Source organism: Drosophila kikkawai, chromosome 3R (genome assembly GCF_030179895.1).
Source record: "Drosophila kikkawai strain 14028-0561.14 chromosome 3R, DkikHiC1v2, whole genome shotgun sequence".
NCBI lineage: Eukaryota > Metazoa > Arthropoda > Insecta > Diptera > Drosophilidae > Drosophila > Drosophila kikkawai.
Window position 1 is genome coordinate 25,224,046 of NC_091731.1, and position 27,957 is coordinate 25,252,002.

Sequence of the window (27,957 nt, forward strand, 5' to 3'; positions counted from 1 at the left end):
AGCTGTTTGGTTTTGATTTTGCTTTTTACGACACAACTTTCGCCCTTTGCTGCGGGTTCATAATGCAAGTTTAATCTTAAAACAATACATTGAAATGTTTTTATACAATTTAGTTTGCATGGAAATCTGCCCAGCATCCGCTCGCCGACAGATGGGAAAAGGCAAAATTACCGGCGTATCCGTGGACGGTCTCCTCCGCAGAAGCAGCAGCAGCAGCAGCAGCAGCTGTTGACGAATGTCCTGGCCCAAGGGTATAGGGTTACGGGTCTCCCCTCGATCCCGCTGCGATTCTACGGCTCTCCGGGACTCCGATTCTCCGCCGCGCGCATTGGGCACCGGCAAAGATAAAGTACATTTCTGTGATAAATATAACAACAAGTACCCAAGGCACGCACAAATGGGGCCCTGGGCCCATCAGGGCTCGGGTGAAAACGCATTCAAAATTTCATACCCGAACCTGCAAAGGGAGGGAAGGGGTGCCTACACAGGGAGATGTTAGATAACTAAATATAAATTATTCATAATTTTATTATCAGATGAACTGTTGTAAAATATTTGAATATTTTTATCATTCTATTGCTATTGTCGGCAGGAAAAGTTGGTCATAATTTGTAGAGCGGAGTATGCATTTTCCACATAAATTGATTGCAATACCGTCTCATTTTTTTGCGTGTAGATTCTGGCAGCTGTTATAATGATGCCGACGATACATCATCGCAAAATGCTAACATTTTCGGCAGCTCCGGCAGTCAACAGCTGTTGCCGCTGATGAATCCTTTGGGTCCAGCAAGCCAAGGGTATCCTTTGCCGTTGCCTTTCCCAATGTCGCTGTTAGGAAAGTCCTTTCTCGTCCCACCCCTCTAATATTTCAATATTTTGCACATAAAAAGGCGCAAGTTATTTTTCATATTCTGCCACACCTCTCGCCAGTCGAGTTCTTTTTTGGCTAATTTCCCTCTCCAACCTACGGAACGAAAATAAATCTTGGAAATTTCGAAATGTTTGCCTCATAGACAGAGATATCGCCCGAGTGCCGGGCGAACAACAACGGCATAATTAACAGCCATAGAATATTCAGGGCACGCGCCGAATGCTCCGGTTTTTCCCAATTTCCACCGCCCGCGTGCCACTGAAAGAGTTTGCCGTTTGTGTTTGGCAGAAATTCTTTTCGGTTCCCAAAAGCACACACATTTATGACTTGTTTTAATTTGTTGTGCGTGCTTTGTTTATGCGAAATCTGCATTTCCGCTCAATTCGTTTTAAAAAAAATTGCAATTCTACGAAAACCAAACAAAAGGAATGGATTGGTAATGGCAAAAACAGACTCCAAGTCATAGAGGATCTCGAAAGCCGCTTAGAACCAATTTCATGTGTGACGGAAAATTGAAAGTTTTTGTGTTTTTCTGCCAGTAGGTAATGCGATAAGGCAGAGAAAACGAAGGAAGACAGAACAAAGTGAAAAACAGGTGCAAGCTCAAAATGAAACAAAGAAAATTGGGCCCAGGACTTTTGCGGCGTGGCTTGGCCAAGAGAATTATTCTTTGGCAGTTGTGGTTGTCCTTGGATTTTGTTTCGTGGCCACCCTTGAAAAAGTGCAGTTCCTTAAAGCAAAAGAGAATTTGAACAATTTAAGTATATTCATATGTAAGAAATGTTTAATCTTAGAACTATTATAATAAATACTTAAAAGTATTCACAGAGCATTCGGTATTTTGGTCACTGAAAATACCCTCTTACCTTCCTCCTTCATAAACCAATTAGGAAAGGTAGTGAACTGTTCATGGTTTAGTAGAATTCAACTCAAATATATAATGATCCAAATCCCACAAAGACCATTCCAGGAATCAGTCAATCATTCAGAGCCGCATTCACCGCAAATCGATAGCCCAAAGTCCCACTAAATTATTAATCACTTAACACTCTTAAGGCTCGATGGACAACAATGCCACCGATGATTAGATGGCTCCAAGTCAATCTATAAGGACCGACGAGAGATGGGAATGCTTGTTCGCTGGCAGGCAGGAGGTGGACAGTGGACAAGCCGGGGTATATATCTTGGTCAGCAGACAAAAAGCTTTCATTAATTCAATATGCTTACGGGGAGGTCAACTATCATTAACCAGCGCTGCAGACAAGCATCGTTCTAATGATGAAGCCGATGATAACCTATTGGGTGTGCGAGTGTGTGTGTGTGTGTGTGTATGGGGGGAATGAATTAGTTTGCATTAAGTATACGCCACAGTGTACTCACAGATGCCGGGCGGGATTTAAGGAGCAAGTGTGTCAGTGTATGTGCTGGCAAGCCAGGACTTATGACTGCCGCTCATTTGGCTGCCTTGGCAGTGGTGGAGTGCCAGCAGCCCTCGGGAGGATTAAGTTCCAGCCCCAGCCCCTCCCCCGGGGCGGTGTGTGTGTGTGTGAAGCATGGAATATTAATTCCTTAAGTAATTCACAACATTTGCAACTAATGTTTGTTAATGAGCTCCGCCACATCGCCCCACATCCTAGCATGCTGGCATCCCGGCATCTTGGCATCTTGGCATCTTCTCCTCCGGTTTTGGCAGGGCCCGAGGTCAAGGCAAGTGCTGCGGGATGTCTGCAGCTTTCCGACTTGTTAAATGCTGGAATTACCAAAGTGGAAAAGTGAAAAGGTCCCTCAGTAAGCCCAACTGGAAGCTCGGCAGAGTCTCTTGGCCTCAGAGCCGCACACAAAACACTTAATGAAATAATTATGTAAAGCAAACAACCTGTCGTTATATGCCCACCTTGGCCATCACCTTTGCCGCAGAGACTTGCTTTTGACATTCATTAATTTGATGATATCCAATCTTAATTATTATGCGTTTAATTAGATGGCTTTCTGTGTGCCAACGGCCTTGAGCGAATACCTGACAAAGCATAGATACGCCCTTTTGGAATGGACATAGGGATAATGGGGGTTTCCCTATAGCTTGTAATTTGAGTAATTTTAAAGCTCATTATTGCTACCTTGAGAAGGTTAAATTTAATTTTATTTTGAATTAGGTGATTTAGATTTAATGTTAATGGCAATAAATAGGTTATAGCTTAAACAGAATTATCGAAATAAATTACCTATCAGACCTCAAAGCCCCTTGAATCAGAAATTATTAATTAGACAATTTAATAGACACATTAAATTTAAGTTTGAAATTTATGTACACCTGCTGAAATAATTCACCTGATTTAGATTATTTAGAACATTGATCCCAGCACGGATTATCTCAGGATGAGTAATGCCCGGGGCAGCAACTATGTCACGGCACCTAAACTAGTTTATTGCATGCTAATCATCGCACTCCCCATTAAGTATGCAACAAATAGTCACCAGAAACAAGGGGGCACCGCGGAGGCAGGGACGGGTACATGTAAAATAATTTGAAAACACGGCATTAGCGTAATGAAGCATGGAAAAGCGGGCGGCCGCCGAGGGAAAGCGGAGGGAAAGTAGGTGAAGCCGTTGGCAAGCAGGTGAAAAGCGCACATAAATGCCAGAAGTTATGCAAGTCCTTAACTTTCATGAGTATGCCACGCTGACAGACGAGCGTTTCGGTTGGGCGTGTGGTGTGGTGTAGGACGTGGGGCGTGGGGCGTGGCTTTTGACGAACAGGTGCGGAAAGGGACACTGGCAAGGGGCCGGGCCAAAGAAAAACTGTTGTTGCAAATGCAGATGGAAATGGCTGCTGGCTGGGTGCAAGTGGCGTATCACACATGTTTGTCATGTGAATGGGGCTGCCTCAAAGTGTCTGTCTGGATTCAGGTTGAGTGCGAGTTCTCTCGCACAACTTTGGGACACACACAGACATATGGAGAGGCACTGAAAAAAATACCTACAATATGATGTATAATAAAGTTTAAAACAGTATGGATAAAAACCTTATAAAGCTAACACTTTAACATTAGTATTATTGAAATAACACTTTGTAGACTTTAATTAATATTTTATGAAGTTTTTTAAATACCAAACTAAACGCAATCCCATTTTAAAAAGATCTTAAGGAAAACTCTTGACTTCCCTTTTATTTTATAGTAACGAAGTAATTCCATCTCCAATCAAAACAAGAACCATTTTCTGGCACTTTAAACAACAATTATTATTTAATAAATCCTCAAAGGATTTCAAAGTTTCCTAAATCTTTACCCAACTCTCAGTGCACTCCTTCCCAAGCGGAAAGCCTCGTATTCTTATTCAGTGCGTAATCTTCACCTTTTTCACAGTTTTGCCGTGCACTTTTATTGCATCCTTTCGAGGCGCGACCAGGACTCGGTCGCAGGAGAAGTCACAGCAGCAGCAGCAGCAGCAGCAGCAGCAGGAGCTTGTATCGACAAAAGTTGCACCTTGAATTTGCCACTTTATGCCGCGAGTTGCCCGCACTTTGCCGCCCGTTAAGTAGTTGTAAGCTGCATAATGTATTTACGCAAGCACCGGAAATTGGGTGCCACGAGCTGGGTGGAAGCCCAGCCATGAAGCCCTGTGGCAGCCATCGCGCTAAACGCGCATAGACAAGTGTGATCCCCAGCGGATGCTGGGGGGAATGTGGTGTGTGGGATGGGGTTAGGGTATGCTGGATGCGGGCACTGTTTGGTTTCTGCTGGCATATTTTATGGCTCTCTGCATCCAGCCAAATTGCAGCAACTCGCTGCTGCGGAGCGGATTTGATTAATATGCAACGTTCACGTAGTTCAGCAAGCTGCGGTTTATGGGCCTGTAGATTGCCACTCGCCTGCCAGAGATTTCAAACTCTTTGGAGCCCTCAAATTAACGTTTCCTGGAAACTGTACAACTTTTGTTTCGGGGCAGTGGCGACACATTGCTGGGAATTTCTTAATTGCATTTTTTTGTTTTTGAAATTGATTTGCATGGCTACCAAAAAACCAAGAGACAGCAGGACAAAAAGGCTGTCTAAAGCATTACAACAAAGAAGGAGCCGTCAGCCACAGAAATATTCACTGCAAGGACCAACAAATTTAAAAAGTATCCTTAAAATAGGGCCAGCAAGAACTACTTTCCTCACAAGTGACGCACTTTATAAATATCTGAAAATAATATTACGTTGAAATGTTTCGTCTTCGTTAGACCCTTACTACTTGACAAGGGTATGAAAACTTCGGCATGACGAAGTTAACTTCCATTCTTGTTAATAATAAATTGGTCAAGTTTAAAGTAGATACAGTTTTCCCACTTCTATGCCCCACTGTATATGCAGATGGTGGCAAATTCCGGCATTTCTTTGAATGAGAATTGTATGTTAATTTTTTGTATAATTGGCCAACGTTTAGTTTTTAATACTGACTCGGCAAGATAGAGCGGGGAAAGTAGAATGCAAATATGGAATTTTTACAAAGATACCGGCAGATAGGCGGAGTGGGAGATACAAAGGGATAGGTGGGTTATAGGTGGGAACTGTGGCAGCCGTAGAGTTCAGGGTCCATTTCCATGCCATCATTGCCATAATCAGGGTAGGCAGCCTTGCCAGCCACCGCCGCCGGGTGAATTTTGTGCGGCAGTATGCAAATTAACTTAAATGTCAACGTTGGTAAAATTTTTAAAACGAAAAACGACAAACGCAGAGTGTTCCCCGAAAAGGGTGGCCCTGCCAGCCATGTAGATTCGTTGGAAAATTGTGCAGCAAATACGGGACAGGAGCAGGACCAGCAGCAGGCAGGGTGACAAACTGCAAACGTCAACCAATTTTTTCCCTCCTCTCTGCGAGTGAGTGAAACTCGGTGACAATGATGTTAACTAGAGTGTGAAAACTATGATTGGCTGACAACGGAGGTGGAGTGGAGCGCAGCGGTGCTTGCTGGGCTCCATGTACAGCCTGATTTATGCCATATTCTTGCTCATCTCACCGCTCAGGGGTCGTCACCTCCTCATCATCAGTACCCGGGCTTTGCCTGCTCGTCAACCACTTTGCGTACGCTTGTTGAAACAAATGCCACGAACGATTTTCATTTTCATTTTGATTTTCCTGCTCTCGGTCTGTGCGCTTTCACATTTTCCTTGAAAACTCTCATGCTTTACACTAAATGGAGCGCTGAAGCTTTCAAGATGGAAATAATTCTTTAAGCTGGCCAAATCTGGGTCAGCTAATGGACACTTTGTGGCTCTTAAAGAGGGGCGGAGGGTGCGACAATTAAGCTGAGTAATTGGCCGGCAATCATTCTAAAAAATACAGTATCGTTTTTATAACTTATTTAAAGTTAATTAAAATACATTCCGCAAAGAACTGGCGTGTGCATTTCACTTAATAAAATTCATTTAAATTAAATATGAGAGGGTTTGTTTAAAATGCACAAAAACACCGTCATCGACGGCTGCAATGAATGCGCAACTAATGCCAAAACCAAAACTCATTTATCCGCATCCCGGCCCGGATGGCCACGCCCACATCCTGCCCAATAACCACAGAAAATTACTGCTGAATTCGTTTTGCCAAAAGTTGCCTGCTGAGCCACGGTTGGAAATATTTCGACAGCCAGTGGGTTTGTCGAGCTCCCAACTCTGCATCAGTTTAACACGTTGTTGGTGAGAATAATTTGAGCTGCTCCCTTCCTTTCCTGTGCCTTCTGCATACTGGGTGCTTTTTTTTGCGGAATTCTCCGTGTGTGGACAGCGGTTAAGCCATGAATGAATATTTAACAAACTTGTCCACAGTTCTCAGGCGGTGTTTGAATATATGAGTGGGCTGACCAGGACGAAGGAGCATGTAAAGCATGAATATTTTGGTGAAAAATGTGTAAAATTGTGAAAACACAGCTTGCTGAAAATTTTAATTAATTAAATTGTTGGTACACGGCCACACCTAAATAATATCAAAGTCGAATAAATAACAACTTGATTCCATTGAAGAAGTTTTATTTAATTTTATTTATTTGTATTTCACTTATTTGTAATGGCTTAAGAATTATTGCAAACACTTCGTTTTATTTCATTTCAATTGATTTTCGATTTAATTTTAATTTTCATTTGCATTCCCTTAAAAATTGATATTGCAAATCAAGTATACGCAACGTAGGAGCAACTCCGTACAATTCTGTTTATTTAGTTGATTAAGTTTGGGCTTTTTTTTGGAGTTTCCTCGGCCTGGCTGCGTCTAAAATTGTAGTAAGTCTTTTATATACTAGCTAGAGTTTACATTTAGGTTTTGGCTTGCTTGGGTTATTTATTTGAATGGAACGCTGTAACACTCGCTTATTTACACAGTTATTCGGTATTCATTTATCAATATTCTATATGCGTAGGGATTATTTTAAGTCTTAGAAAATCAGGGGTATTCATAAGTTATACATACATATTTACAATTTATAGCTTAAGGAAACCGAAAGATAATGGGAATCGAAGTTGGGTGTTCGTGAGTTTTCACTTGGAGTTTATTTCGTAAAATCGCGTTTCATTGGCAATTCCTATGACAAGTTATTTCATACCTTTTGCGAATATTTTGGTAACTTATATATGATACAACCATGACCAATTGATGCTCCTATCTGTTAAAGTAGAATTCTGTGCATTTTATTTACACAATTCTTGCAGAAGTTTCCCCCAAAATATGCGATATGCCTGAACCTAAGGATCACTTTAAACACACATTTACACTCAGATAGAAATGAAGTATGAATTGAGAGCACGCTTATTAGGTTTATTCAAGGATGTATATTGCCATGGATGAGTGTTCGCCTGCCTGTGATAATATGTAATTATATCGATTAAAATCTTAGTTCATAGCCTCTTTTATAGCGTAAAATCCAAGTTACTGGGCGCCAGCCCGGGGACAACTCAAGTCTTGTCCTCGGCCACTTTGGTGGCACTAATTGAGCCGCTGACTCTGATAGATACCGCCCTTGATTTGGGTCCACCTTCTCTGGCACCGCCAGATCCTGTGCTCCATGTCCTTGCGGTGACGGTGGCGGTGTCGTTGGCGGTGCAGGCTGCTCTGTTGGCATTCGGGTGGCAGATGTCCCTGGCCAGGGCAAATTTAATAATCCACAAAAGTGTCAGGAGCGCCGTAACGCTGCGCCAGTGCAAATAGCCGTGACATCCAATTAGCGCTCTCCAGCTGACACTGCCCGACTTAATGGCCGAGGCGGAGTATTCACCTGCCGATCAAAGAGGGAAATGAAACGGTTTAGCTGAGGGTTCGAGTATCTGCGGCTTTCGGCACCAGCATTATTCCCGCCATGGTCACCAAAGTGCGTTTCGATAATTCACTCCAACAAGCTCTCTAAATACCCGAATCCCACCCGATGCGTTGCCATCACAATCAATTTTTGTGACTGCAAAATAAATCCAGCCCGACGCGACTCCAGTTCGGCTCAACTCGTCTGTGTTCGATTGGATAAATAAAGTGTCCATTGTAATTAAATATTTCTATTGCAAAATTGAACATCACAAACGAGGGGGTGTGGGTGTGTCTGTGTGTATGTTTGTGCGGTTTTGGCACAGTCATATGGGTGCTTCGCGATTTCCATGCACGGCTAATATCGCTGATGGATTTTTGCGGCATCCGCGGGAAATGAGCACTGAACTAATATTGAACTTGCATCGACATGGCCCCGAAATTAACTGAAAGTATCAGAGCAAATAAACCCGGCTGACCCACACCCACGATCCCCGGCCAGCTCATTAGGGCCACATATTGATTAGCCGGCGGCAAAACAATGTAAAGTAATTAATTAAATGCTCAACTCGGCAATGTGCGGAAGTTTAAAAATCAATAATGATCAGGGCTTACATGAAAGGCTTAAAGTTAAGCCCATTAACTGAATAAAAATGTATCTCAATGGAAATATTTAATAAAAATATGATAAAGGGTCGAAAATAAGAGGGGAAAAGTTTTTTAAGCCCAGGTTTAAGTACAATATAAAATATATATTAGTTATGTATGGAATTTCTTTATTATTTTCAAGCTAAGTAAATTTTGTAAATGAGTTTTGCTTGTAAATTTCTCATACTTAAAGCCCTCGTCTTTAAAATAATTTCAAGCCATAGTCCTTGCCACATAAGGAGTCGACAAGTTTACCACAATTAGACCAAGTTAATTACGGGTTTCGCAGCACCAGCTTTTCCATTATTAAGCCGAGTGCCAATTACCACAACCACTGCGTGTTTCCGACGGCAACGCATCGGTAACAAACTCCTGTGAGTCATCGGAAAATGAGACTAAAACGACCTGCGGTCTGCGGAATCAGTTATTAATTCCTGGGAGCTTGTAGAATATGCATGAAATTATTTATTTAAAAATGATTAAAATTGAATAAATTTAAGTTCCGGCGACCGCACGCTGACATTGCCACTTCACAAAGTGCAAGCAATAAGCAAATTAATTACGCCACCAACTAGGGCCAGCGCCAGTCCTAGCTGATTTAATAAATCACAGGGCGGAGTGCAATTAAAATAAAAATCCCTGAATAAATAAATGATAATATCATTAAGTTATTAATAATCATTTGTCATGACGCAGCGCTGGGGCAACAAAAAAAATGGCAAAATGCCGCAGCATCGACATTAAGTTTATTAACCTTTTCGCACTCGCATGGGCTTCGTGGAAAATGTTATTAAAATTATGTAAAAAGGCGTGCGAGGACGCATTGCATTATTGTCTGGCACTCAGCCAGCCAACTCCCACACAATTCTCTGGAGCATTGTTTTTCATTATCCTCGGCTTTAACATGTTTTCACTCATTTGCCGGCTTAACAACATAGCAACAAAAAGCGAGTGGCAAGTGAGGCCTGTGAGCCTTTCCTTTATCTGCGTCAATTAGTCGAATATTAAAAATACATTAAATCCGTGTTATAAATGGTGTTTGTCATGCTCCGCACAATGCAACCATTTCACAGCAAATTAAATTGTGAATTTAATTTAAAAAACCCCTGCAAATATTCTTTGTCGATTGTTTGCCCTTTCTGACCTAGACACAAGTACCACTCCGCCATTCGGCGTTTTTACGGCCATTATTTGTAGCCTGACAATCGTCACTCAACCCAGGTCCCGGCTCCCGGCTTCGAGCTCCCGCCTCTCCGGCCTGCGACAAAACAAACTTGTACCTGTCCGCCCGAAAATCATGCTGCGAGTCCTTGTCCCCCGTCAGGTGTCATCAGTCACAATCGCCCGGCATTTGTTTTGCCGGCTCTGGGCCGACACTCGGCACGGTCGAATCATATTGTCAGCTGGCGAAGGGCCCTTAAGTAGCGTGATTTAAGTGGAAAACGACAGGCAACAAATAGCAGCCAAACGCAGACATGGACGAGCACATAGAGGGGCACTTTGGGGGACTCACAGAGGGGCTTATGTAGGGGCAAATGGAGGAGCACATGTCGGAGTTGACAGCTAGGAGCAGGAACTGGATCAGCAATAGGAGCAATGGACAAGCGATTTAAATGCAGGACGTAAATTTGGGGCAACAAGTCTGCACAGCCAGAAAACGGAACCCACACAGGAATATTTTAGATATTTAATTCTATTAAGAAAGTTTATATTGTATTATTAATTATATTTTGAACAATATAATTATATTTTAACTCTCTAATTTATGAGACTTTTGCTGGAGAACTTACCACGGCGTGGAGAATTATTTGAAAGTAGATTTCTATATTTATGCCTTTCATTTTCAGCTCTAGATATTTTTTTCCATAATATGCTAATTCGGGCAATGAAAGGCAAATGGAGATTCTTTCTGTGTAAACCAACAAAATGACAAATAGAGACGGACGAGATGGATAACCGGACAGATAGCTAACCATTTGTTGCGACATTTATAGGTCAGTCATCGTCGTCTCCGGCGTCATGGACATTTACCTCCGCATCACTGTCATTGTTGTCAGCGTCCTTGGTCCTCGGACTCAACAGTGTCCCTGTCCCTGTTCCTGTCCCTGTTCTGTTGCCGACTGCCTCCCGCCTGGCGGACATTGGGCAAATAACGCAATTGTGGCCATTTCGAGATAACAATAAAACTGCAACCACTCCTCCCGTACCGCCTCCTCTTTCGGTTTGGTTTTTGGTTTCATTTCGTTTCGTTTCGCTGGCATTGTGTTTGCCATTGTAGGAAATTGTGTAAACAAAATAAAAACCTCTCAAATAGCCGGCACAGTGGCTGGTGATGGCAGGCTGAAGCATTAAAAGGAGGAAACAAAAAATTAGTTAAATGCTCCGCTTACGGCTTCTGCTTTTTTCCATACTTTCAGTTTGTGGTAATTCGGCATTTCCATTCATAAGTGGGCGTTGTGCCGGCCCACTGTGCGCATATTTCGCAGAAATCAAAAGTCAAACCAAACACAAGCGCATCCGAATAAAATTCAATTAAGCTAAATGAAAACTTAATTCAATTGCGTGGCCATACAGACAAACAGTTAAAACAGCCCCTCCCCAACCAGGACCTTACCTCCTTCGCCCACCTCCACCCACTTTTCTCCACAACCACCCGAAAGACTCCCCCTTACCATTCAGCACGTGGAGCACAATGGTGCGGGGCGCACTGTTCGAGGGGCTGCACGTGTAGTTGCCGGAATCCAGTTTGACTACGGCCGGAATGATGAGAGAAGCCGTCTGCAATGAGATAATAAGAGCGCACTCAGACACACGAATACAGTTGAGCCTTCCAAACTCAAACCAGCAAGTCACACACAATTTGCTAATTATTCCAATTAAATAGATTCACGGAAATGTTTCTGGGAAATCTTCTAAAGATAGGGATACCAATAAGTTTAAAAAAAAGGTTATTGTTAAGACTATTAAAGCATTAACAGCTGTTTCTCCAATGTATCTTTATTAAAATTAAAAGTTCAGGACTATAGTTATTGTAAAGAGTGAAATATTTTGTTTTTACTCTACTTTAGTATCCTTAACTTTAGCTATTTTAATTTCAGTTAAAAATACTCACAACAAAAATGTATTCAAAAATATTTTGAAAATACTCAGTATAACCTTAGTTCTTGTTTAGGGAAGCTCAACTGTATTCAATAATATTATACATTATTCAGTTGCCGAGACAGTCGTCAGACGCGATCGAGTGTGTCAGGCGCAAACTGCTGGGGCCGTATTTAAAATTATAATTTGACAAACGTTGACAATAAAAATTTAATAAAAATTATTTTGCATGCCTCGTATTCACGCCAATTTGCGTAATGAAAAGGCATTTAATGGGGGGAAAATGCTCTCGTTTGGGGTAAGGCAGGGGAAACACAGGTGAGGGTGGGCTGGAATGTGGTAAGCCACTTACTGTTATCTGTTTAATGAAACTGCTGCTTGGCAGCAGGGTTGTTGTTGAAGATGCCGCAGTCGTTGCTGCCGCAGTGCTCGTTGGCCAGGTGTTGCTTGTTGCTGTTGCTGTTGTTGTTGCACCTGCCGTTGAGTAGTCACCTGTCGCTGCCGTTGTTGCTCCCGCTGCAGTGGATAATGTGGGCGGTGTCGTTGCCAGCAACAAAGATGTGGCATCCGCATCGGCAGCGAGCTGGGAGCTTGTCGTCTCGGTGACGACAGCCACCCCGGCCCCCAACTCGGCCACATCGTTCTGCGATATGGCATCTAAAATATATGAACGTGTTATGGTTGCTAAACCATTAACCGACGTCTCCGAGGGTGCGGCTGATGCTGTTGATCCTGCTGCTGTTGTTGTCGAGCTGCTTATTGGCGCCTCCGTGGTCGTCGTCGTGGTGGTCGTCGTTGTTGTTGTTGTCGTGGTGCTGGTGGTCGGCACTTCCGGCGGCAGATCGATGCGTTCAATTTCCGTACGCCAACCGCGGCGATTATGCAAATAGATTTGCTTCTGATTGTAAAACCAATTAATGAACAGCGGCGGCTCGAGAGCCTGGCTAATTATGCAACGCAATTTCACTTGACTTCCGGCCTTCACATGTCGCGTTGACTCGCCAATTAATTCGGTTTTGGGTTCTGCAAAGGACACGCAGGGAAAGTGACGGATACATGTATATAGACAGAGTATATAGACAGGAACTGGAACCCCACATACAGCTCCAAAGTCTGCTCGCGAAAGTGCAACGGTCATTGATTTATTGTCCCTGTCATTGCTGATTTATAGGTGTGGTCAAGGGTTTGGGTATCGGTTTTGATTTTGGCATCCGATTTTGGTGAACGAAGGCCAATAGGTCAACGGAATGCAGGGAACAGTCAATTAGAGGGACTTAGAGTGGGCTAACAAAGATATGTACGATGGGGAGACCTTTGAAATTATAATACAAAATCAAGAAGAATTAAGAAAACCAAACGACATATTTTGCCTAAAACCTTAATTAGTCTAAGTAAATAGAAAACATCCACATTTTAAATTGAGAAAGATTTCTTCTGGTTTTTAAATTGATAAACAGGATTTATATTAATTTAAAATTTAATTCAATCAAGTAAAGGTCGCAGTAGTTTCCCATCGTAGGTGGCACCACCCAAATAAACCCAAATAAATATGCTATAAACTATGAATACTCACCCACTATCCTCAAGTGGACAATGGCACTGGCCTTGGGCTCCGTGGACACCTGGCATTCGTAGGTCCCCTCGTCCTTGAGCTGCACATACTTGATCTGCAGTGACCAACGCTCGGGATTCGGCGAGAAGACCGACTGGAAGCGCTGATCCGCAATGAAGGTGGTCTGGTCCACGGTGAGGATGTGGCCGTCCCGCATCCGCAGCCAGGATATCGGCTTCTTTACCAGCTGCTTGACCTGTTCGAATGAGACAGCAAAGTTTGCCTTCAATTATCGAGAAATGATTCGATTTTGGGGTTTCCATTTTTAAAATTAATTCAATTATCCCCGTGCAGAAAGCAATTCAAACAGTAAATCCCAGCTGTCCGACCAGCCCCGGGGATTGGTCAGAACGAGGAAGAATTGGCAGGATGATGATGATGTCAGCAGAACTCTGCCTTGTTTGCGCTGCTCTACCTCAGCTGTGTACACTTTCGGGGGCCAGTGGGTAGCTGGGCGGTAAACAATCACGATAACAAAACGACGATTCATTTGTGTCAATAATGGCAATAATAATTTAGTGGCAATTTGCCCAGGCAGCCTCCGTCGTCTCCGAGCGAAAACAAAATAATACACATTAAGTAGCTGGTCATCGATACGGAAGTGTGCCCATCAGGTACACATCCATACATATTTGTGTAGGGATATGAATTCACAATAAGAGAAGGGCCCCCACCTAATTACATTGACCCAGAGCAAACAGGAAAATCTTCCTCCGCCACCACCACCCATTTCTCCCAGTGTAAATATTGTGGTAACTGGTCGTCGTGACTGGGCCAAATGACTGTCTTTGAACCACTGCCATCAACTACAATGTTGGTGTCGGGGCCACAGACAACGAGGAACTGGGAAGCGACGACGACGACGACAACGTCATGATTAGATACTATAATCATTTGCGTTTTATGTGCTTGTTGTTGCCGCCATTGTTGTTGTGAATGTCGCCAAGGAAGTGGCAGACACTGGAACAGGCTCACCCTTACAGCCACACAGCTTCCCCTTTGTTCTGGCTGTTATTGCCAGTTGAGCACGTGCTGTCAAAAACTATCTCTCTTAAATGAGTAAGAACGTCTCCGCATTGTCGACGAATCAACTCCTTGGAGGAGTGCAGGACTTGGGCAGTCCATCACCTGCGGGTAGACAGAATTTTGAGAATACTGTCACCGTTTTACTGAAGGATTTTTATAAAATTGTAGATCTTTTACACTTGAGTAGGATATCTATGAAGATATATATATTTATATATAAATTATACAAGTATGGAAACTATTTAAGAAACTAAAATTATAAAAATCTAATTAATATTTTGTTATATAGAGTCGTCTTTTAATTTGATTTTTAATTAGCTTACTTTTTCATTCTTCAAAATTATTTATTATTGACTCTCATATTTATTCATTAAAGACAAAAGAAACAAACAATTCTGTGCTTTTCCCTTTTTTTACAATAGAAGCTTTTCCTATATCCGGCTTCCAATTTAATTGCTTCCCCTCGGCTCGTTTAATTAATCATTTCCCTGCAGACACATGAGCTGGCAAAATTTCCATATTGAATGCTTTGCCAGGTATCTGGGATAAAATCGGAAATATAATCGATCGAAGCCACTGTGCGGGGTGAGAGTTTATTAAATTTCGCCGCAGCCACGGCCAGGAGTATCCGGCTCTAAGGACATTATTATCGGGCTGAGCATCGACATTATACTCGGTATTAAGTGAAGATGCTTATCCAGTGCGGAAGAGGCGGAGGCTGAGAGGCTCGGCAGGCAGCCAAGTCAGGACTTCGAGTACGTGGCAAGTGTAAGTAAGTCTCCTGGCGTTCGCCGTCGTCCTTGCGGCTAACAAATATCCCTGTGTGGCCTGACTGGGTGGGGTCCGCGCAGGTTCCCGCCCGGCATTAGCTAATTTAAATTTGCCGCCTCTCTTAGAGATTGCGCTTAAGTCCGCCATAAAGTGATGGGACGTCGGCACTTATCAAGATGCCCGCCCGGGTGTTTGCCATTTAAATATTGTTAATTAGTTTTAGCTGCAGTTCAAACTCGCCGAAACTGTGTCGCATCTTGCTAGGGTCTGGTGGGGCCATATCCACTTCCTCTTCCTGGCCCCATTGGGTTTTATGCGCCCCGCCAGCCGCTGTCGGCATCATCAGCTCCAGATTGAGACTCTGCCGAGTGAGCATCGTTTTCCATCACAGTCGAGCAGACAACAAAGTTTGCTCATAACATTGCGAATTTTCGTCTAAACTTGTTTGCAAATAATTTCTTTTATTTTGTTGATTCTCCTCCGTATTTCGCCCTTCGTCCTTCGTCCTCCGCCTTCTGTCTTCTGTCTTCTGGGCACCGTCTTCCTCTTTCTTTTCACACAACAATACACCTCAAAGTGCCTGCTTTCATATCTTCACCGAAATAACACAGCACAACAAGGAAAAAAGTACAAAAATGAGAGGAAACTTTTCGCTGACTTTGCCGAAAAAAAAACAGTTGGGGGAAAATAAGACAGGAATGACAGAGAACGAGGGGGAGCAGTCAGTCGAGTCGATTCTGGGTAAAAAATATCTTCAAGTGCTTGCAGGCAAAGCATTTTTGTGGGTTCCAGTCCCCCTGGCCTTGCCAGGATTTCGTATCCTTCAGCCGCTTTCTTTGTGACGCCCACGGTCTCAAAATGTATTATTAATTGATTAGGTTTAAGCAGATTCCCAGATTATTCCGGGCATATAAATATATCCGCGCCGAGCTGTGCCAACAGCCAGCAGCGAATATGGGGTATCGACTATGTGTGTAGGAATCAAATTATCTGATAAATATTTTATAGTAGATTGTTTTTCGATTTTTGGCAGTAGAGGAGGTTCACGGTTCAGGGAACATATTCCCGCCGGGGAGCTATGCTATGCACATCATGTATAGTATTTGGCTAAATTTGCATATTTATGTTAGTCTTAGATTGCAGTTTCGGTCGATGCTATCCTTAAATCTCTTAAATTTATAGTCAAAACTTGTTTCCTAACCGAAGCCTTGAAAAAAATATGCTTTACATAGAGCAGGAAGTGCTTTATTTCAGTATTCAACGAATTTAAATAAAAGAACTTGTAAAAAAGATTTGCTTGTGGCTTCTCCAATTGAATTAATTTTCAGTAAATTACACCTGACCGCTCAGAGATGTGAGCCTAAATAATTTTTCCTTCCTGTTTACTGAATCCAAAGCAAACACAGTCGCAAATGAATTGGAATAAATCTGGGGAGTGCTTTTTTTTTAAGAATTTAGCGAGTCAAAGGTAAGTAAATAAAACCCTTTCTCGCTGCGTCCTTTAATTAACTCGCACCACGCCCCCCCCCGCAGTTTTCTGCTCTCGGTTCACTGGCTCCGCACGAGATTCTCAAGGAATATACTCGCATCTGTGTTTGTCAGCCGGACGGAATATTTATTTCTGCAACTTCAAGTTCTGCTGCACTCGGTTCCAGTAATTTCCTGTCCAAACACCAACCAGTAAATAGTAGCCGGGCACTGGCAGCACAGCATCCACCAGCGCCAATTATAATTTGCAATGCGAAACGCGGATAAGCGGATGCGCCATGCGGATGCACCGAGCGGATGGAGCAGGCACAGCGCCAAGGAGCACCGGGTAACTGAGTTATTAGCGGATGCCATCGCCTCGTGCGTACATAAATGCGGCACGAGTACATACTTATGTATAAAGCGGATGTATAAGCGTATATAGTGCCAACTATTTGGGTCATCGTTTTTGAGCAGCTGCAAACAAAAATGTGTCTCCTTCAGCGTCAGCTACGTCCGCTTCCTCTTCTTCGTTTTTCTTTATTACACTGGGATCAATAAATGCAGGGTAGTCGGGTTTAATTAATAAGTTAAAAAGAATCCTTAAATTATTAAAATATTCTGATATTCTTAAACACATCAGTTACACAGTTACAGTTTCAACATTCACAAAAAGGATTCTATAGAAATTAATCTGGGGCACTTGGATTTATAATTTCATTACTTTTTGGTAAGTGTACCCAGCTGCTTATGTATGCCCTTAGGCTAGGGCGTGGCATCGACAGCATCGGCAATTTCCGGTTTTGTTTTCGCTCAGTTCCGACAGCGGCCAGCGTAAATTAGTTCAAAGCTCTAAAATGCTGAAAAAAGGAGCGGAAGTCCTGCCAATCGATGCCACATCCCTTGGGTTCAACCTCCTCCTCCTCCGCCACTTCCTGGTGGGCGCCCTTTTCTCTTCCACCCGGGCAGAACTGTATGTATAATCAGCTGCTTATTATAAATTATCAATAATTAATAAAAATGCTCTGGTAAATATTTTCACAGCCAACATAAATTGACGTGGAACTTCCCCCTGATGGATTGCTAAGTAAACAAAGCTTCATGAAAGAGTTTGCCCGAGCAGCGGTCTTATTGAATTTTCAAGGAATTTTCCATTCACTTCAACCTCAATGTTCCCCCCAAATTATGCCTTCCATGGAACTCTGAGCCATTGATTCGGCTTGGCCGCATTCTCGATTTTCGATTCAGAGCTCAACAGTGAAATTCAATCAGAGCCGGAGGCTAATTGAAGGGAATTTCGGGACACGACACACACGGGGAGAAAAAACATAACAAATTGAAGATAATACTCTTCATGTCTGGTACATCAGCCTCATTACTGGCATTGACCTAAACCTACTTTGGGTAAGAATTGTTGTGGGAGTTTCATAAGTAGTTTTCTGCTATTTAAGTCAAAGAACGTTCGGTCAGTGTAACACGGTTGCTCAACTTACATTGCATGGCAGATAGGCATGGGTGCCGGCCTGGCTAATTATCGTCTGGTAATCATCTATTGTTGGCGGCGGCTTCAGTGTGGTGGTTGCCACCGGGCGGCGGGTGGTGCGACGCGTTGTTGTTGTTGCAGGTTGTGTTGTTGCGGTGGCCTCCGTTGCTGTTGTTGCATTCAATGCAATTGTTGCCGCTGCCGAGGCTCCTATATCTGCCGCATCTGATGCTGCTGCTGCTCCAGCTCCTGCTCCTACTGCTGGTCCTGCCAGAGATGTGGCATTGTTGTGATGCGTGATTCTGTAGCTGTGCTGCTCCTGGATATTCCGACTGCTCATAATCAGATTCGCCTCGAGGGCAGCGGTCAGCCGCTGATCGCCATTGTGGCTAATGTTATTAATGGCCACATTGTTGCTGGGGCGAATTGAGGCTGCAACTGCAGCCATTGTTGCCCCAAATGCGCCGGCTTTGTCCGCCGTTCGGGCCATTTGCGTTGTCGCCGGAATTAATGCCTCGCGCCTTGATTGAGTTCTTTGAAATGCCCGTCCATTTGTCCCTTCGCTGTTTAATATTGATGTCTCCTCCGCCTGCCCTCTGATGGCTGCAAAATGGAGGGAAAAAAGGAAAATGAATAGGTTGTGAGTGGAAATTAATGACTTATTGTTGTGTTTACCACTCCGCATCCTCCTTGGCGGCTTAGATATATTTCAAATGCCCCGATTCCCATTTATCCCGAATACTCGTTACGACAATTAAAACGATTTACGGCTCCGGCGTTTTCGTTCAATAAATTAATCTTAATTTTTCGGCTGCCCTCGCCGCCGCCAGCCCCACGTAAAGTTGGTGAAAGTTGAAGATGAGTTTCGATGGCAAGTGAAATTAATTAGCTAATTACGAACTTGAATTGATTTGCATGTACTTGGCCCTGCCGAGTGGATTGGAGTGGAGGGGATGTCGAATGCCAACTTAGAGCCAAAGTTTCTATGGCGGCCGAAAAGCTGATAATTGGCATAAAACTGATGTTTGGTAGTCCTGGCAACCAGCGAAGGGCTCGAAAAACAAAGTCACCCCTCGATCCGCAGGTAGAACTATACACCGAAAATACCAATAAAATATTTTCGTAAATCGACAATAAATTATGCGACTTTTACACACGATTCACGAGCTTTGGGGGCTTCCCCGAATGCAGATTTCTGCCTGCAGATTCCCATACACATGCAACGCGTAAATTTGGCAAATTGGCGCCATAAATTCCGCTCGAAACTTTTGCCAAAAGTCAAAGATAGAAACAGCACAAGAGAGAGCGAAAGTTAAAGCGCACGGATGCGGGAGTTGGGCAAAGTAGTTGGCACTCTGTTGATAAGGAAGTCAAGCCAAGGTTGGCCTTTTCATTTTAATTAAAATTTATTAAGCTGTTCTCAGCTCTACAAGGATACAAGGTTACATGATTATAGTAAATCTTGACTTTATTTGGGATCACAGTTAATTGAGTTTCTCATATATCACAATACTCTGTTTAAAAATCGCAAGAACTCTTTAAAAACCTGTGGATATGCAATGTGTTTTGTGTCAGTTATCGTATTGTAAGGCTACTTTAATCCACCAGAGAGAGAATGCATGGTTGCCTTAATTAACTAATGAACAGTGATTACAAATTGCACAGATGCACAGCAAGAGAAAGTGGCTGTCATCGAGTACCCTTCACCAGCGATTGAGCCGTGAATGAAAGAAAGTATCAGAGGAATCCCGGGGAGAGGGAGCTCCCGCCATATTCTAATCAAGTTCAACCTATTTTGCCATCCTCAAAGTAAATGCAAAACTCTGGAAGCCTCTTTTAACGAGCCCGGCCAAGTCGTGCATGTTGTGTCTATGAGGCTGCTTCCCCTTCAGCCACCCTCGCTCTGGGAGAGGGTGTGCGTGCCAGTGTGTGTGTGTGTAAGCGTTATCATGTTTTATGTTTATGCTTCGTGTACGTGCAATAAAGATAAAGCGATTGCATATAAAAAACTTTTTAATTGCCTGCACTAATGATGCACTGCAGCCAACTTGATTATAATAAAGTTACATAAATTCCATTTCCCTTCGAGCACAGTGGGCAAGGAATTTTTCAGGGGTGTGGCGTAATTTAATTAGACACTAAAGTGAGGGGAGAAGGAAATGGAAGGCCTTTAATAAGGCCGTGTGAACATATTTTTAAAAAAATTTGTTAAAGTAATTGAAAAATTGAGTTGAGAAACACTGCGTATGAGTGATGAATTTTGCTTATGAATATTGCGTATACGCAGTGTTGTCAACAGGCAAAAATGCTAAATTAGTTTATTTACATATATTGTTATATAAGTCTATATTATCACCTCATAGCCCACTGTCAGCGCTCAACTCATTTGCCCATGGATAATATGTATATAAAAACCAACAGCTGCCGTCAGACGGTCCAAGGATCTCGGCAAGGGACTGATGTGGCGCTGGGTGCACAAAAGGAGGCGTGCCAGCCAGCGATGAAACAAATCAAAACAGCGTAAAAAAGTGCAATAAAACAAGCGAATTACTGGGAAATTCAAGTCCCGTCTCATTGCGTTGGAAAAAAATGAAAACAAAATAATAAACTGAAATTATTTGGGAGAAAATTATCATTTAGGGCAGCGCTTCGTAGGGGTATTAGGGATATTTCGAGGACCAAAAAGGAACTCACAACTGGCGGAGTCCTAAAAAAATTTGCTTAATCTTTTCGCAACAACGCGGAGAGAGGGATGTCGCAAACTAAAAAGTTGTAAAAACAGACACGAACACAGACCCCTCTGCGGCCCGCCACTGTAAAAACAAATTGTGCGCAAGAATAAAAAATAAAAAAAGTGTATATATATATATAAAGGAAAAGCGGCACAAACAGATAGGGAGGAGGAGGAGGGAAATCAAGTCGAGCACTTGGCAGCGGATGGGGGAAAACTTGCGTAATGAGCTTGGCTGCGGGGCGGGGAAAACTCTCACACATAAAACGAGCCTCATCATGCAGAATTTCATTGACTCGCCGACGGAGGAAAAGCTGCTGGGACTGCATGGGAAACCCGAGCTGCCGCCTTACACTAAAATTAACCGAGCAGTCAGCTCCCAGGTCCCGCGGGCATTTTTAGTCGAAAGTGTTTTAATCAAACGCCTCTGAACGCTCTCCGCTTTCCGCTCTACACTCGCCCCGGCCGGAAGCGAGTTGAGTTTGGTGATGTCTAAGTTGGCCCGGTCTTGTTATTGCTACGTAGTTGCTTGTTTTTGTTTGTCTGCTCTGTTATTGTTATGGTAACAATAATAAAAACAAAAGCAAGAGGAAAAACTATGCGGAAAAATCGCAGCTGAACCGAGGAAAACTTCAGTCATTTTAATTCTGCAAAGTAAGCAAACGGCTGTCGATATGGGACAGAAATCTTCAATTTAAATCTAAGAAATTACGCTATATTGAATATAGACAATTATAGAGGATTAATAATCTAATCTGGGATATGTGAGTATTTTATAAAAAGTAATAGAATCTTTAAGTTGTGCCAAAAGAAAAAGGATTCCTTTATTATTTTATTTAATTCTAGAACCGCCATAGAAATTCTTCAAGTGCAGACTGAGTGATGTCCGGGATACGCCTCCTTCCTGTCCGTCTCGGGCTGACAACATTTCGACACTTTTCCTAATTATGATGGGCATGTTGTCGGGATGATGAGGCTAATGCAGGACCTGATTATGATGCTGATGATGATGGTGGTGGAAATTGGCTTAACCCCTAGGCGCCCGGCAGCAGTTATGGAACGCCGTAATCGCAGCCCCCATGAGCACCTAAAGTGGTGGAGGATCGAGGAGGACTTTCCTCTCGGCCGGACACTCTCATCAAAATGCCAGCCTAGTTTTCGCCTATAATGATGACAGCACGGGTGGCGGCGTGGGAAACACGACTTGGGAGTGGGCCGAGGGCAGGCCGTAACTTTGTGTAATAATTGTTGTTAAGCGTTTAAGTCGGGCGTGCCACTTTGGCGGCCGGCCGAAAGTATCCCGTGGGAAAATAGCCCGAGACTTCAGCAACTTATCGCTACCGCAAGGCTATCCACTGGAAAAGCCAACAAAGGGCGGATCTGCGGTCGTTTTCGGGGCGGCTCCTCTGAGTTACTTCACTGCTGTTACAAGCATTCAATGAAGCTCAACTGGGCAGCTGAATTTGATTAAACAAAAGTAAAAGTTTTTAACTTTTTTCGCTCTTCCACTTTTCACCTACCTCAACCCAAAGCCCACCCCTCGAGAGCCACGCCACTTGTTTCCCTGATTGTTGTTATTTCTCGTTCAATTGGCTGAATCTCCTCGAGCGTTTCCGTCCGTCACTTTCATGGCCAAAAGAATCGAACAGCTTGCGAGGGGATGCTCCGAAGCAGAGCAAAGCACCGGCAAATGGGGTTAGCGGCGGAGGCAGGGCAAGGATAGCAAAGTTCCAGGCTTTTAACACAATTTAAAGCATCCAGAGCCGCCCCCTTATACAGTTCGGTGGATGAAATCCCCCCAGCAGGGCGGCCTTGCTGCAGTTTTTCCAACTTTTCTATTGCGAAAACAGAAATTTCGGTGGGCGAGGTGAGGCATGCAGGGCAGCGGTGCAACGTTTGATCGAGTTTGGTTCATTGATGAAAATGTCGAGAGTCACTTTCGTTATGCTTTAGTTTTAACTTTTAGTTGAGCAATTTGTGCCTTTTCATGTTGCCATTTTGATTTTAATTACCTTTCTCTCTCTTGTTTCCCTTATTTTTCCCTTTTTTTGTAGTACTAGAACATTGCTGTAGATGGAAGGTAAAAATCCTCGACAAATTGGGAAAACCATTGATTGATTGGAAAAAGTTAACCTCTCAACCGAAAAAAATGCTTTTAGTTTTACTCCTTTAGGCCATGCTGACGATATTTGTAAGAGAGAACCTAACGACTGGTAACCAAGCTTAATTAGGAATCATTTTTGCCAAAATAAAATATTTCTACATTTAGCTTATGGGTAATTAATATTTAATAAAGCTTTAAAGCATTCTTTCAAGCTCAGGGTTAAAGACAATTATTTTTTAACAATTTTACATGGCTTATCCGAACGAAAATTTTCCCGTATTCAGGCTACATAAGCTTTTGAGCAAAAATGCCAACATAATTTAAATTGACCCTGACAAACCGAGCAAAAAATTCCCAAACAAAGCCCCGCTTCCTTTGCACATTTCACTCCACCCCAGACAGTCTGTGCTAAAATATGCACAAAGGCCAAGGATACACGGCACTGAATGCCTTAAATTCGCCCGCAAAATGCTTTTAAGCCGCGCATATCAAATTGTTTTTGCAGAAAACACGAGAAAAGATTCTGGCAGCGGAGCGAGTCATTTAATATGCGACAAATGTATCGTGAGAAATAATTTCATATTTGACGCAGCTTACCCGACAGGCAGATGAGGAGCAGTGCCAGCAGGAGGACCTCCGAGCGGATCAGGCGTCGCGGCATCCTGGCCAACTCCATTAAAGTGCCAAGTAAATTGATAATCCTTGCTCCGCGTCGGTCTGGTTCTGGGATTGGACGCCTCCTTGCGCGTCCCGAGCTCCGCGTATCGCGTATCGTGTTTTGCCTTCCGCGATTCGGTTCCTTGGTTCGCGGTCCTTGGCCAGCTAAGTCCTTTGGCCTTAACTGGGTCACATTGGGCGACTGGCGGCGCTGGGCCGCTGGAGCCTGTGCAAATTTATCCCTGCCTCGCCGGATTCCGGCTGTTGTTGGCTGCTGCTCCCGTTAATATCGCGTATACGCCTTGACACGAACTGCAGCAATATCTTGTCCTTGCTCGCGTGGCGCACAAAATCGCAGGGTTAACATATTTTCAAATAGCACTCGCACGGTAAGCTTGTCGGGCAATCTAAAATAACTAAAAGCGAAAAATGTCGTAAGCGAAGCTGAGCGCCAAGAACAACACGTGGCCAATTTTAAATATTCCCACAATGTGCCCGTCGAGCTGGGTGCCGTCCCGTGTTTTAGGTCCTGCCCCCCCACATTCTAGGGCTCCTTTGGCCCAGTTTATGGCCGGCGTTTTGCGCCGTATCCTGTTTTTGATATGTTTGTGTAAGTTTTCTGTGGGTGCTCTTGGCATTAGTGGCCCCAACGAGGTGTTCCCACATGCTTGGACTGCCTCCATTAAGCTGACCCAAAACTCGTGAGGGAGTTATGAAAAATTGGTCGAATTAAACACCTAAGCGCTGCTTTGAAGTTCACATAAAAGTGAAACTAAAGTTTTGCAGAACATTATAAAGCCTGCAAGCCATAAAGGGAGTTCGGAAACGACTAGACACACACTGAAGTGTACTTGGCAACAAAAAGGCTTGAAATCACATTACCTTTTTAATTCGTCAACTATAAATCAAGACATAAATAAAGCATAAATGTGAAAATGTAAATAACATTTTCAAAATTCAAAGAGATTTATGCCAATAAATCTTCTCATTTCCAACAACTTCAGAGAGTTTAATGTAAGGATAACGAATTTTTAAAATATGTAACTTTAAAAACTTGAAAAAGATAAAATAGCGATGAATTTCTTCGGAATGCTGGCGAAATGGGCTTCCGGAACTCGACCATGCATATGTGGTTGTATAAGCCGGAGCCGGGCATTCCATTTGGGCATCCTCCGTTGCCGTCGTGGCTCGGTTTCCCGGCTACTCGGCTGCTATGGCTGCTTGTGTTACCTCATCTTTCTTTTACGCCCCAGACTATATGGCATTAACGAAATTTATTTATGCGGGTGTTTAGTGGGGCGTAAAAGGAGTACATATGGCCATCCGGCAGCCGTACAGCTGCCGACCAGTCGGGCGAACACGCCCACCGAGCAACTTACAAATGCAGGACACGCGCAGGATGAATTGAAAGGATTCTCGATGGCTAGCCTAGCCGTACATAAGTGCGGGTGTAGGTGTAGCTGTAGGTGTAGGTAGGTCGGGGCCGACCAGGTCTGGTCGGGAATAATGATTTAAATGCTGTTTTGTCTCTGCCAACAGATGGGCTCGGAGTCGAAGTCGGTCTCGGACTGAGAAATGCCAGGCCCTCCGTGCATATACATACATACATAAGTAATGCCAGTGGAGTGGTAGGTGGCTCAATGAAGCGTTAACTCAAATGTTAAACAAATGTAATGTTCCGGACGACTGGGCCGTATGCCTCAAAGCAGAGCAGAACGAGTTGGACCTTAAGCCGGAGCCTGGATAACACAAATAATATTAAATTGATTGCACAAACAAAACAGCAGCGGAAGTGTAAATGATTTAACGCAATTCCTATTTCTATTCGCATTCCGCATCCTCGACTCTTGACTGCTGTCCGTCTTGGTCTCGGTCGTGGTCTTGGTGTGGGTCTGGGTCTGGGTGCCTAGTCCTTTTGGTCCTTGGCCATCTGCTGCTCGAACACTCGCACAGTTGGCCCAAGCTCGACGGCGTGGAAAGCGGGAAATTCCTGTGTCTGGTAATTCAGTTTATTTCGATTGCCATTCAATTTTGTGGCTGTGTCATCAATTCGTTATTGTTTCATATGATTATTTTGATACAATTATTGTGGCAGATTTACTTCAATGGGTGTGATTAGCGTTTATGTTCGATTTAAAGTTTATATAGTTAGGGATTATTTTAATTGTTTATATATTTCTGCTTTAAGAATAAAAGATCACTTGTCACTTAATTTTGAAAAATGTTTAGTTTAGTTTATTTAGTCAAGATCACCAATAAATTATATGGAATGCTTTACACAGCATGTATTTGTTTGTATCTGATTTAACTTGGCCGATTCATTTTAAGTGTATTATAGGTTATTGTAATTAATTTCTTATTGGTTTTTCAACTCTTAGAAATTTTTTCCTGTAGCGACACCATCACAAAGTCCGATCACTGAGCTTTATCAGGGATCCCCTTCACTTGTTTATTAACCATTTCTAACACTCGTTTCGTTTGAGGAAGCGAGAGACGAACCACGCTTGACACCGGCTAAAAGGAAACTAAGCCAGCCGACGGCAGCTTCATGGGGCACGGCAATCGCACCCGAAGTAACCCGAAGCGAGCGGCTCGGTGGCGTATACGCAATACTCGGGTTTAACAGTAACAGCAAGAGAGAGCGAGCGCGAGGCGCTGTAAGCGAGAGTTCACTGTTGCAGGATGTTAGCTCAGAGGAGTCTGTTAGTGATACAAATGCAATTACACGCGTAAATTGCTCTATTGTTATTAGGCATGTTTTATGCATCGGGCAGTTAGGCAAATTACTCACTTTGGATTTTCATGCAAAATCCCTTTCGCCAAATGCATAAAATCAAAGGCCGGCCCACATTGTCCCCTAAGCCACCTCAATTAGAGGATAAGAAGGGTTAGAACGGAGCGGGCGCCGCTTATTGCGGCTTAACAGTGCGATAACATAATTCCTCATTAACGTCGAACCAACGGCGCCGCCTGCACAATGCTCGCAAAAAGTGCTGGCCAAAAAAAGGACGAAGTACAAAGTGGATGAAAAGGATACGAGCGAAAGTGGGACAGCCGCAGCTGCCGGAGAAAACCGCATCTTGGCCGGAAATGCCGTGGCAAAGTGCAAAACACAGGGATAACCGAGGAGGAGGCGACAAGGAAAACAAAGGACCGAATTATAATGCAGACGAACAGGCCATAGATGTCGCCGCGGAATGCAAGGACATCCGCGATTACTTCACGATAGGAACTCGAGGGGGGTAGAGGGGCTGACAAAAAACGCAAGCTTTTGCATAAAATTCAATTTGTCGTGTGCAGCAGCCATGAATACGCCGAACTGCGGCTTTAAGCCGAATCTGAATCCAGCCCGCCCCACGACGTAACATATGCGCGAAATTACTTACGTAGCGCTGTGGCTGACAGTTTCGGATCTGGAGCCACCCAGACCCCATCAGGCCCTCAGCCCATCAACGCAGCTCCCTGTTCCCATTTCCCATCCAATTCCAGAAGCAGACCCACAAAGGCCCCTGAAACAATGGCTGCATACATACATATATGTATGTTCATACGCGTATGCAGAAGACACATTCACTTTTTAATGCGGCCCCCACACGCTCGGAACTGCAAATACTTTTATTGTTTATGCAGTTAAATAATTGAAGCACCCACGGACACCCACAATCATTGGCAAATTAAAACGATTTTTACATATATTCCTTTGTTCGGCCTTATACCGTTTCATTGGAAGGCCCGCAGCTAATTGTGTTTCAGAAAATGAAAATAATTAAAATAATAACTCGAAAACATTTGACAATAATAGAGATGTGTCTAGGGTCAATTACAGGGTTGCATCAGGGAATGGGGGCCTAAGTACTGAGGGTTAATAAAATGATTTCATGTTTTTATTTGTGAAACAGTGTAAGTAAAGCATTTGTGATTTGCTGTTTATTTTTCAAGTCTGAACTAGTAAATTAATTCCAGTAATACCAGGCAAATACTATATATACACCTTCAGTCCCACTTACCTATTGCAATTCCGCATCCTTCCCAACTATAAACAATCGTGCGAATTACCCCTGCCACTTCGAATGAAGAAAAATTTCCAGCTTAGCTCTGCAGTTGACTCAATAGAACTCAATCATGCAAGACCCTTGGAAATGAATTTCTCCTCGCCTTTTGCACACCTTTCACTTTTTTCTCTCAAGTCATTAATCACAGTTGTTGAAGGTTGGGCGAAAAAAA

The 27,957-nt window shown here is 43.4% G+C and overlaps 1 protein-coding gene and 1 long non-coding RNA gene across 3 annotated transcripts; one reads left to right on the forward strand and one right to left on the reverse strand.

Moving 5' to 3' along the window:
* Window positions 1–6,920: 6,920 nt before the first annotated feature.
* Window positions 6,921–27,851, reverse strand: dpr15 (defective proboscis extension response 15). 2 transcript variants are annotated; one of them, XM_070286774.1, is made up of 7 exons: window positions 27,741–27,851; window positions 23,674–24,149; window positions 18,252–18,844; window positions 13,456–13,690; window positions 12,235–12,905; window positions 11,456–11,561; window positions 6,921–8,115 (listed from the first exon to the last, which is right to left on the reverse strand). In XM_070286774.1, the coding sequence occupies exons 2-7, from the start codon at window positions 23,750–23,752 to the stop codon at window positions 7,796–7,798; spliced, it is 2,004 nt and encodes a 667-aa protein (XP_070142875.1). In that variant the 5' UTR covers window positions 23,753–24,149; window positions 27,741–27,851; the 3' UTR covers window positions 6,921–7,795. The 2 variants fall into 2 exon arrangements, with proteins under 2 accessions (XP_070142875.1, XP_017030680.1); XM_017175191.3 differs by lacking the exon at window positions 27,741–27,851 and having other exon boundaries at window positions 23,674–24,183.
* LOC138928867 (uncharacterized) lies at window positions 24,632–25,520 on the forward strand. Its single transcript, XR_011445268.1, has 3 exons — window positions 24,632–24,747; window positions 24,797–25,205; window positions 25,273–25,520. It is a non-coding gene; the product is annotated as an uncharacterized lncRNA (long non-coding RNA).
* Window positions 27,852–27,957: the final 106 nt, after the last annotated feature.

What these genes read in the sequence shown, in the direction of transcription:
- dpr15 (XM_070286774.1), bottom strand. Translation starts at nt 23,752, where the DNA reads ATGGAGTTGGCCAGGATGCCGCGACGCCTGATCCGCTCGGAGGTCCTC. An exon ending in TGTCCACTTGAGGATAGTGG is followed by an intron (nt 12,906 to 13,455) that starts GTGAGTATTCAT and finishes TGTCCTTTGCAG; the next exon opens with AACCCAAAACCGAATTAATT. An exon ending in TGTGCTCCACGTGCTGAATG is followed by an intron (nt 8,116 to 11,455) that starts GTAAGGGGGAGT and finishes TTTGATCGGCAG; the next exon opens with GTGAATACTCCGCCTCGGCC.